General features: G+C 44.0%; 1 protein-coding gene across 1 annotated transcript; it reads right to left on the bottom strand.

Moving 5' to 3' along the window:
- Positions 1-829: 829 nt before the first annotated feature.
- On the bottom strand, positions 830-11,207 carry MZT1 (mitotic spindle organizing protein 1). Its single transcript, XM_018568432.1, has 3 exons — positions 11,132-11,207; positions 4,927-5,072; positions 830-1,271 (listed from the first exon to the last, which is right to left on the bottom strand). The coding sequence occupies exons 1-3, from the start codon at positions 11,178-11,180 to the stop codon at positions 1,248-1,250; spliced, it is 219 nt and encodes a 72-aa protein (XP_018423934.1). The 5' UTR covers positions 11,181-11,207; the 3' UTR covers positions 830-1,247.
- Between the last annotated feature and the right edge of the window lie 925 nt (positions 11,208-12,132).

The raw sequence follows: 12,132 nt of genomic DNA, 5'->3' as shown, positions 1-12,132 counted from the left end.
GATAGCGTTTGGAAATGACAGGTTCTCTTTATGGAGCCTGCCCTCCAATACAGCTAATTGAGCACAGCATTGTGCTCGATCACCTTGCAGCAAAGGTTGTGATAGGTGAGACAGAAGTGCTGCGAGTACAGCGCTCCTGTCTCACTAAGTCACACAGAACAGACCGGAGGTTCTCGGCTCTGCTCTCCAACCTGAAATCAGTGCTGTGGTCCCGGGTGCGCCAGTAGAGCGGGGAACCGCGAAAACCACTGCATGTCCCAGGTATTGAGCCTTAGGCATTCTGCATCCCTGAATACCCAAATTTGGCCTGCTGTTAAGAAAAAAAAAATTGTGCAGCCTCATAGGGAGAAGCTATCCAAACAGTACATACAGAACCTAAGTATTATAGCTTCTGTAACAAATAATCCTGCTGATATTAGATTTGTTTTGTAAGCTAAAGATAGTATTTCATTATGTATGAAATTTTTTTTTTTTAGGAACTACATTGTTGAAGTGGAAACATTGGGAGCCCAGTACAAATGACTCACCAGTTCAGTTACTTGTGCTATGGTTAGGGTATCCAGATATAAAGTGATCGTCAGCCAGCCAAAAACAGCTGGACCAGGATGCTGGAGGTGGTTTGGTTGTTAAATGACAAAATGTAACTTATAGGGGTTTTCCAACTGTCATTTTCCTGCAAATCTATTAATTTGATTGTCAATACTTCAGCTTCATGTTTTAAAACATAGTTTAACCCAGTCCTGCAGAAAATTGGATCCTCATGGGAATTCCCTGATCTCTCCGTTTCAATAAAGAAATAAGTAAATAGATGATGCATGCCAATAAAGTGACATTAGACTCAAAATATTTAAAATACACTGTATTTAATACAAAGTACACAAAATGGCATAGCTATACAAACACTTCTGAAATGATGCGTAAAAACAAACGTTTTACAAAAAAAAAAATGTCCATTTTACAACACAATTCTGGTTAAAATAAAATGTCTCATAATACAATTGCACCACATTGACTTTAAATAATAAAGGCTTGCCTTGCAAAACACAGACCGTACAATTCAAAAGATGTGTCCATACTTTAAATACTTCAAATAGTCTGAATCAAACAAAAGGAAATACAAAGACTGATTCATATAAGCTCTTAATACAAGACTGTTCATTTTGTTTACTATTGTAGTATGATGAAAAACAGATTTCCATGCTTGATTTGAAGGCATAATACTCTTAGTCCGTTCTCGATTCATTTGATTAATTTGCCATGTTCTCAGACGCCTAAAGGGAATATAAAACAAAAAGATGGTCATACTTCTGCAGCAAGATTTATGGCAATTACACTATCTCAAGTTAGCCGTGGAGGAAGGGTGGGACTCGCCCCTGGAGGAGGATTGAGCCCTTTCCCATTCTTCCATGAAGCAACCTGCTTTGTTGCACTTTGCTCCTTAAAGTTGGATAGTCCATGGTCCCATCGCACTCCTGACCGCGTAAATACATTCAAGAATTTGGGTGCTGCGGTAGTCAACGGGTGGCAGCCGTAACAAACGTGCGCTAAAGCAGAGACACCAACACTCCAATTTTGCAAAATACGTCTATTTATTGACGTGCATCGCGATAAAAAAAAAAAGTGTCACTAAAATGCATTCAAGTACCCCAACTAGGAATCTACCGAAAAATGGTACTATGGGCAAATGCTGATTGTACCAAAATGGACAGAAATGTGATGCATCCTTAGGATTCTCTCCTCTTCGCTGTGCGCTGGTCGGTGTCCCCTCCAATCCCCACTGCTCTCCCCAGCCTGTGTCAGCGGAGGCAGCGGGGATCAGAGGGGAAACAAAGCCGATCTAGCTGCTGGCGCCCAGCGGGGAGGAGAGAAGTTGTCAGGAGGCCAAGAGGAGAGCTTGGCTCCTGTGACAAGCATAGCAGTCAGGATGGAGAGAGGAACATAAAACACTGAGCGATCAGTACTGATTGCTCAGTGATTGTAGATAAGCTTACTATGTCCCCAGTTATGAACGTACGTGTTCTGCATGACTTCCTGTTCATTTATAAATACAGACATCGTAAATATTTACTATCTGCTCACTTTATGAATGAACAGGAAGCAGCTCAGTACAGAGGCTTCATGGCCATTCATGACTGGGTTGATAGTAAATATTTACTATCTCCAAATTGTGAATGAACAGTCAATGAGTGCTTCCTGTTTATTTATGAATGAGGCTGCAAAAACGATTGGAGACTGTGTCCGCAATCTCCTTTTCTATTTTAAAAGTGAAATATCAGGGGTCTGTTGAGACCCCTGATACTGTATTTCCCCAAAGCCCCTAACAGTAAAGTAAAAGAAAAATGATTAACCAGTTGACATCCGCGGTGTTAAACCCCCTTCCCATCCAGGCCATTTTTCAGTATTCAGCGCTGCGGTACTTTAACTGACATTTATTCCGTCATGCAGCGCTGTACTGAAATGAATTTTATACCCTTTTTTGGGGACAGATAGAGCTTTCTTTTGGTGGTATTTATTCACCACTGGGGGTTTTATTTTTTTAATATATTAAGGAAAAATTGCGGGCTATGGACCCGCTGATCGCCTATATGTGTAACACCCGGTAACGGGTGTGTGCACTGATCGGGTCTTTTCTGCCCGTGCGTGCCCGCTAGGGGGCCCGCGCGAGCAGAAAAAAATTGCCGTCTGGAGACGGCAACCCGCAGATGCAGCAGTGCCGTCCGTCCGTTTTTTTACTACGGGCGGACGGCAAGAGGTTAAATAATTTAAGATTTAAAAAAAAAAAAAAAGGTTCAGAAAGAAAAAAAAAAGACCTTCTCAGTTTCAGTCTGACAAATTTTTTAAATTTCAGGTTCGATCTAAACATTTCATTTTGGTGCATCCCTAACACTATTAGTAAGTCAGCTGTAGAGCCTCAAATCATATCTGAATTGGTGCCGACACTTTTTCCTTCTGGAGGGCGGCTATTTTTGTTCCCCATGGTCTCGGTGTGTGTAGTAAAGCAACCACCGGTCCAAGCTCAATCCCGTGATGGACTACAGTCTCACATTTAGTTTAATAATTTGTATTGAGATTGTAGTCAATCACAGGAGTGATACATTTTTTTGTTAAAAGCTGCCACTGCTGTTTAACAAATGTTCCCGGGCTGTAATTCTAGTGCCTTGTCCTGAATCTTAAGTAATTTTGCTGGAACAAGCATAGAGAGCAGTAATTCTGACACCCATTTACAACATGCTTGTTCAAAAGTAATTAACTTGTTAAGCCAAACACAGCCAGGAAGCTAGTATTTGCAGAAGGAATCCAACAATGGCAGTTTTCAAGATGCACATGGACATGAAAATATTAGGGCTGTTACGGATTAAAATTTTCGTGTTCGATGAATCAAAATTTTTTAAAATTGATTAATTTTGATCATAACGCACATACAGATCCAACTACATTGGCCTATACACATACAGCACAGCAATAAAGTAATAAAATGAACTAGGATCACACTAATCCAGCACGTTATTAATCTCACGTGCCCCACTCAATATGGCTGCCGTTTGAGTGGGTCAACTCAGAATAATAACGTGCTGGATTAGTGTGACTCACCGGCCCAAGTGGCTCAGTCGGCTAACTAAGGGAAGGGGGGAGGAGTCCGGTGACGTCACGGACATCTCCCCCCTTCCCTTCATAAGCCGTCACCCATATCGTCGTCACCGGACTCCTCCCCTCTTCCCTTGCCAACGGAGCCACTTGGGGAAGGGGGGAGGAGTCGGAGACGCCGATGTCCGTGACGTCACCGGACCTCCCGGAAGCCGGCGGAGAGTGAGTGTTTTCATTTGCCATCAAAATAATTTTAATCGATCAAAAAGTTTAACGATTAATCGAGAAATTAATCGTTAATTGCCCTAGAAAATATCATAAAATGTTACTCAATATAAAGAAGAATATATACATATACATTCTTCCCATACATTCCTGGTTCTGTCCAGCAGTCAGTCTTAATGCTCCTTTACATAATGTTAAAGTGGAAGAAAAGCTGGGGGCGGGACACACGCCGCGGGAGCTTATAGCCATAGTGTGCTACAGTAGTGTTGCACAGCATGTTAGCACATTATGGCAGACTTCCCTGCTTACTTCATTGCTACGCTTCTTCCTCTCCAGCAATTGCATCTTGGGCTCGGTTCTCTTGCGAGTTTCCATTGCTTGGTTGCTTGACTGCGCATGGGAGTTACTTGATCTCAGTATGCCGGTCTGTGTGTGGCTCAGCATTCAGAAAAAAAAAAAGAAGAATTGCTGAATGGTAAAAAGGAGCTTTTATGGCAGAAGTGACTTATAGTCTTTTCTGCCATGCAAAGCCAGCTTCGGATGGCTTTTTAATTTTTATTTTACCGCTTTAAACAAATGACAAATCCACAGATAGAAGAAGACCCTTGTATTGGCAGTGACAGGGGAACAGACCTGGGAACCCAGGTACACAGATTGGCTGCTTAGAGTCCGTGTCAGACAGAAGACAGTGGACTAACCCTTAAAGTGGTTAAATTCTAAGACAGAATAATTTGTATTTGCATTCTTTTCTACAGGGATTACCGAGAGGACTTTTAAAAAAATAATGCTGCCTAAACACAGTAAAGCTAATTAACTGGTTCATTTATATGCATAATGTCTGAGCCACTAATAAATGCCACTGTGGTCAAACAGATATCCTAGTAAAAGCCATGCACAGCTAAGCCTCAGAGAGAATTGGTGTTTAGAGAAACACTGAACTATAGAAGAATGCCTGCAGTATACTAAAAAAAAAAAACACGTCGAAGACACTTAAAAGTAAGACATATTTTGTAAAATGTCTTTACAGACTTCCTAACTGTACCATAGCTTTCAGAATTTCACATTGATATCAGGACCCACAGATAATACTCATCACTCGTCTGAATAATCACTTGCCTTTAGTGCCTCTGTCGCTCTGCGCAGCTCTTTTATAACCGAAGACAAAGCCTCTGGATTAATCCCTTGCTCGCAGAGTCTCACGCATATCGATAGGGTCTCCATATCCAAACCTGTGTTCAGAAGTCTGGAGATTTCAAGTAGCACTGTTAGAATAAAGAAAACAAAAACAAGACATGGATGTTTTATTGGCATGTTAATACCAGGTCACATTGTAAAGCCGGCCATACGTGTAAAGATTTATCTCGTTCACACCAACCACTTGATTACCCCATCTGCACTAAACATGGATGGGGAAATCTCTCCTGACAGCTGTGAAAATGCCTGAACCAGAACTGCAGCTAATGGGGTGAAGTCACTGCTTAGTCAACTTTTTCGGCATCGGGGCCCAGCCCATCAAGTGACTGAACAATTGAAACCCAGAAGAATGGGGAGAAGATGGAAGTGCAGATGAAGGAGAAGTGCAGTGCTGGAGGGAATTGGTTGAGCAGGTAAGGCTGCCATAATGTGCTAATATGCTGTGCATACTAGCACAGTGTGGCTATTCCAAGGGGGGTAAGTTTTTTTAATTAGCTTTAATTCTGCTTTAGGGCTTTCTCACACTATGTCCGTATCAGATAGTTCTTTTGTCTAGAGCTGCAGCTAACGATTATTTTCAAAATCGATTAGTTAGCCGATTATTAGGTTTGATTAATCGGTTAATCGGATAAACAATAAAATAAAGTTTAAAAAATGGCTCCAGTGATAGGACTACTAGTTTGTATTGAGGTTGTAGTCCATCACAGGAGCAAGCTTGGAGCGGTGGAAGTAAAAAAGAAAAAAGATAGTGTGGTGTGCAATATAGTGAAATGGAAAGTGTAAAATTATACAGCAATGAATGCAGAATGGCACCGGCTATAGAGGACTACAAAACCCAGCAAAAGCACATTATACAGCGCAATGCAGAATACCGCCAGCTATAGAGGAATACAACAAATCGCAGCAATAGTACATAATAGCTGGCGGCATTCTGCATTGAGCTGTATAATGTGGTGGTATTTAGCATTGTACCACTTAATAATGTACTATTGCTGGGATTTGTTGTAGTCCTCTATAGCTGGTGGTATTCCGCATTGCGCTGTATAATGTATTATTGCTGGGACTTGTAGTCCTCTATACAGCGCAATGCAGAATATCACCAGCTATAGAGGAGTACAACAAATCCCAGCAATACATTATACATACAGTGTATAATGTATTGCTGGGATTTGTATTCCTATGTATAATATACAGCACAATGTACCATCAGCTATAGAGGAATACAAATCCCAGCAATACATTATAGAGCACCATGTGTGGGAAAGTGCAGGCTTACCTGAGCAGTCTTCCAGCAACTTGCTTCTGAGATCGGACCTGTCTATCGGCGGCTGTCATCCCCCCACACCTGCTCCTCCTTACTACATCTCCCCGCGTCCCTGTGCCGATCGTGGATGTGGGCGGGCGGTGAGTGTGAGGCGGGGAGGAGGTGCGGCGTGAAGGGCGTGGATGCGAGCGGGTCTGGCAGCGGCGAGCGTGAGGTGGGGAGGAGGTGCGGCGCACAGTGTGTGGAGCTGTGAACAGGGCCAACTGATCGGAAGCCGATTAATCGATTATTGAAAAAGTTGACAACTTTTTCAATAATCGATTATAATCGATTATGTCGATTAGTTGTTGCAGCCCTACTTTTGTCCACACTTAAAATACATCCCAATGTATCCCTAGGATATTTCTGGGTTCTGTTAACGTCAGAGCAGTCCGTTCCGGTATACGGGAATAAAATTACTGCGCGCACTATTTATTCTGGTCTGGAATGTACCAAGCGCATTGGAACACAACTGAAAGACAATACAGGCTTTAAAATAGGCACTGGAATGCATGAAAAATGCACCGCACTGCGTTTGCAGAAACACAACGAGATCTGGTGTGGACAAGCCCTTAAAGAGAAACTTTACCTTTATCTTCAAAAACAACAAAGACACCTTTAGAAATGTTTAGCAATGGCAATCTGCAAACACATACTTCTAAATAATTGCTGGCTTTGTATTCTTTACATACATTATTTATCTTTTCTTTCACACTCTTCTGACAGTGGCCATGTTTACTAGATCTCACTTTACTTCCTGAAACTCTGGCACATGTGACTAGGACATATGACCATGCACATCATCTCAGGGGAGGAAAATGCCTTTCCCTGAGATCTCATGAGATTTCACAGCAACGCACCACTGATGTAACCTTCCCAGGATGCAATGCTTGGGTACATTACATCACGAATGCCCTAGGAGGACCAGGAAGTGAAAACAAACAGTAATTTTAAGTAAAAGAAAAATACAGTGGTACCTAGTGGTTCACGAACATAATTCGTTCTGCGATTCTGTTCGTGAACCGAATCAAACTGTGATCGGACCGCTATCTCGACTATGGCCATATGTCAGAGCAGGGGTGACCTCTAGCACCATCTGAACAGTCACCTGCTGGAAATGAATCCAGGAATAATGCTTAGCTTCTTAAAGAGGGAAGGTATCCTTGATGGCGTCAGACAGAGAATTATAGTAATTTTATTACACCATTTCCTATCAGTTCTTTGGGTCAGTAATCTGGTGCAAAAACCAATAGGTCACATTGTGCTAGATCTTCCCTAGGTAGTTACTATTGTAACAAAGCTGATGGGGTTTGTATCCTCTATACACTAGAAATGTCACGGCAGGTGGATCCAAAGGAAAACAGTGCAGACCCAGGGGTACCAAAACTCTTGTAGCATACTCAGTAAGAGATTACTGAATTTAAAAGGGAAATTCCACCTTTTAGAAAAAATAATAATACACATAGGGGAATTTATCACAACTGGAGCAGATAGAACTATCGACAACTATGGACAGTTACTATGGGCAACTGCTCCAGGTTCTGTTGCTTCCGTTTTAATAACCCCCCACACACTTATTTATAAAAGAAATATAATCTGCAGTTATTTATTTTTGCACAACGGCCAGTAAAGCATTGCAACCATGTTCAGTAGATCACAGATACAATGCTCTGGCTCCTGTAGACGACTCCTATTCATGTCTGTATTAAGGACGAGAGGAAGTCAATTGACTACAAGTGTGGTGACATCACCATGCTTGTATTCCATTGAGAGCTACAAACCCATCTGTGGTGACTGATGGAACGTGTAGTTTCTCTATTAACAATCCTACAAAACATGCAACCCTGTACACAGCGGCACACGTACAGGTATGCACATTTTACGCATGCCAGGGTGCAGAATATTTGACCAGTTCATTCATTTCAATGGGCTGCCAACACACAACAAAGAAGTGCGCTGCACAAAAACATGTACTTTAATAAAAATTATTTTGGCATACTAAAACACACCTTTTTGTGCAAGTTTGGGGTGCCATCTATAATGAATGGCTCAGCAAAAAAGAGAAGATGATTGTTTACTAAGGATGCACTGATACCAAGTATTTGGGCTACTACTCGTTCTAATGCTCCGATGCCTGAGCTTCCAGCATCAGGAAGCCGGGCAGCGAGTCATTACATGCTGCCCGGCTTCCTGATTGGCCAAGAAGCCGGCTCCATGCTCTCTCGTCACTTGCTGGAGGTAGCTGGCAAATCAGGAAGCCGAACGTCGAGTCATTACCCGCCCCCTGGCTTTCTGATTGGCCAGAAAGCCGGCTTCATGCTCCGTCACCTGGTGACGAGGGAGCAGGTGTTCCATCGAAAGTTCCAACTTGTCAACGTCACATCCAGTGACTGCCAGTACGAGATCTACAGCAAATGGTGCTAATGCGTTGCACACCACACTTTTTTTTTTAACTTCCACCGCTCCAAGCTTGCTCCTGTGATGGACTACAATCTCAATACAAACTAGTAGTCCATCACTGGAGCCATTTTTTAAAATGTATTTTATTGTTTATCCGATTAACCGATTAATCGAACTTAATAATCGGCTAACTAATCGATTTTGAAAATAATCGTTAGCTGCAGCTCTAGCGCAAGCCCAGGAAATCCTTGTCGAACTGTCTAACTATTGCCACAGCGCCTGCGCGGCGATCCACTTCTATAACCTACAACAGTTATATTTGTCCTAGGTTATAGAAGCCGATAGCCGCACAGGCGCTGTGGCTATTGCCTCATCGGATTCTATAACCTAGTCAAAAGGTTATATTATGTTACAGCGCCTGCACGGCAATATGATTCTTTCTACAACCGCAGTTGCCACTGTGTCTGCGCAGCTATCGGCTTCTATAACCTAGGACAAATATACGTTTGTACTAGGTTATAGAATCCAATGAGCCGCTAGCCGCGCAGTGGCAATAGTTAGACAGTTCGACAAGGATTTTCTGCCCATGCGCACTAGCTCCAGCTGCTGTACATCTCCTACTGTCAGTCACCGGATGTGACGCGCCCAGTCGGAGAGCTCAACAAGTCGGAGCTTTTGATAGAACACCGGCTTCCTGGCCAATCAAGAAGGTGGGCGCTGTGTAATGACTCATTGCCCGGCTTCCTGATTGGCCAGCTTCTCGACCAGGCCAATCTCAACCAGGCTTCTCGGCCAGAAAACCGGCTCCATACTTCCTCACACCGCCTGGCTAATCAGAAAGCCAGGTGGCGAGTCTTTACACACCGACTGGCTAATCAGAAAGCCAGGTGCCGAGTAATCACATGCCGCCTGGCTTCCTTACTAGGACTTCCAGTATTGGTATCCGCAGGGCTTGAAAAATTTGATGGTGTCTCACCAGTCAGTAAAAAATTTCACCAGTCAGCATGACCGGACTATAGCCTTGCAATTGATGTTAACATTATATTAAAACGCTTTTACTGCTCATCAGTTTAGTGTTATCAGTGATTATTGTCTCTAAAATGATTGCACTCACTCCGTTTGCGGTGATATGCAACATGTGCGGCATAATAGGCGCAATCGTCGTTTTCGCACTAGTTGCATATCTGCGTGTGTATGTGGGGGGCAGGGACTTACATTTTTTTTTCTCTGCATTCGGGGACTGAGAGGAGATCAAAGGGAGCCCGTATACTGACCTCCCTTTGATCTCCTGTCACAGTGCCGTGCCGTTCCCGGCCGCATCGGTACAGCGGATCTCGGGACCGGCAGTGACAGCTGTTAATACAAGCGATCAAGCGTCTCTAGAGACGCCCGGTCGCTTGAATGTAAAGCTCCTGGTCGGCCGTGTAATTACAATGGCCGGCCAGGAAGTTGCTCGTCAGGCTCCACTGTCCTCTCGTCACAGACGAGTGGATTTTTCAAGCCCTGGGTATTCGGCATCAGCAAGTACTGAAAAAAAAATATCGGGACTCGATACCGAAAAACCGCTGTTGGTGCATCCCTATTTTTTACTATAGACAACTGCTCCACATTCTGTCGACTCCAGTTTTGATAAAACCCCCTCAATGAATTCCGCATGTGTACCATCGGCATACAGTTATGAATGGGGGCTTCAAGTCCCATCTGTAGAAGAAGTAGTCACTCGCACACCTAGGCCCAATGCATCAATGCGTCCTTTTATTGACGTCAGATGCACATGGCATCACAAGTACAAAGCAACGTTTCAGGAACCTACCATGGTCCCTTCATTAGGCAAGAAGCATAGTGACCATGCTAGGTTCCAAAATGTTGATGTGTGCTTGTGATGTCATGTGCATCTGACGTCAATAAAAGGACGGATTGACGCATTGGACCTCGGTGTGCGAGCAGCTACTTCTTCTACATTTGGATTTATGTAGCACCATCCGAATGTCATTCACCACTGGATTCCGGTCTGTCAGTGCAACGGGACACGAATTCAAGCCCTATCTGTCACCAGGACAGAGGTTCTCATAGGTCAAAGAACAAGTGCAGTGACGTCTCCCCACTCATAGTCCATTGATAAGGAGGTGAATTCCTCCTTACAGACCTGGGTTCAGGGGAATAGTCTGCAGGAGCCTGTGTATAGGCACCCACAATTCAATGATCACAATTACATGCATCAATAAATGAATGCACGTGTATTTTATTTTCATTAATGTGTGTGCAGTTATTATTAAATATGCCTTTAATATTATGCCTATAATATTAAAAGGGTATATCACTTTTGTAGGCGACAGGTCCTCAAACTACACACCGACACATGTATTACAGACATACACCTGCTCCTGAACTGAATCTGTCTCCTATCATAAGCGACATACTCACCGTCCATAGTCTCCCGCATAGCGCTGACACTAACAGGCGCACTCGCCATGGTGACCCCCCAAGCTCTGGCGACCCGGAAGCGACCAACAGTAAAAACCAATAGTAGACGTTAGGGAGGAGTCTGCAGAACGTTTCTTCAATGGTAGCCGAGTAGAAGGGGCGGAGACAATCCGATCCGTGTTGACAATCACCCTGCAAAGAACACGCCCACTGTCCGGAAATTGTTGTGAAGAGGAAGTTGTAGGTAGTTCACTTGGTGACGGGGGGCGGGGCTCCATTCGAATTTGTATGGCGGACACCCTGACATTGGGCGACGTTAGTATCTTAGTAGCTCCGCCCTTTCGCCGATATCTGATTGGCAAATTGATGCAGGGACTAACGTTGATTGGTTTCCTCTTCTTCTTTCCTGTAGTTTTCAGCCTTCTCTCCAGCGCTGCGGCAAATCTCCGATCCAGCGCTAACACCTCCCTGCTTGCAGGCACTTCCGATCCAGCGGTGTGTGCATGCGGGTACACGCGTCCATAGACTTACCGTGCGTCTCTGCTCGTCTCCCGGCCGAGAACCCGAACTGCGCGTGCGCCCGCCCCAAGATCCTTTGCGCCCGCACGAGCAGTTCCTGATTCTCCGCGTGGGAGCGCGCAGAGATAACAAGGTAAGTTTAAATCGCTGTTAAATCATTTTTTTTTAACTTTTTGCCTAGATCTACTGCTCGCCAGCAGTAGATCTAGGCAAAAAAAACCCATGTAGTGCCGTCCGTCCGTTTTTTTACTACGGGCGGACGGCAAGAGGTTAATGTCACTCTAAGCTTATATGGACATCTCTAAGATGCCATGCATGGGCTGGAGCATGTAACTCCTGGGTGCATGACTAGGAGTTACATGATCAGTGGCCACCCAATGGCTGAGGAGGATGCCTGGGAACATGGAAGCGCCAGAGATGTCAGGGGACTGTAGATGTGTTGCACGTCGCTGGAGAATACTTGTAAGGTAAGTGTGCCGTAA

Source organism: Nanorana parkeri, unplaced genomic scaffold, assembly GCF_000935625.1.
Source record: "Nanorana parkeri isolate BGI_ZX_2015 unplaced genomic scaffold, ASM93562v1 scaffold1186, whole genome shotgun sequence".
Classification (NCBI taxonomy): Eukaryota; Metazoa; Chordata; class Amphibia; order Anura; family Dicroglossidae; genus Nanorana; species Nanorana parkeri.
The sequence above is the reverse complement of the archived record's forward strand: the minus strand, read 5'-3'. Positions and strand labels throughout refer to the sequence as shown.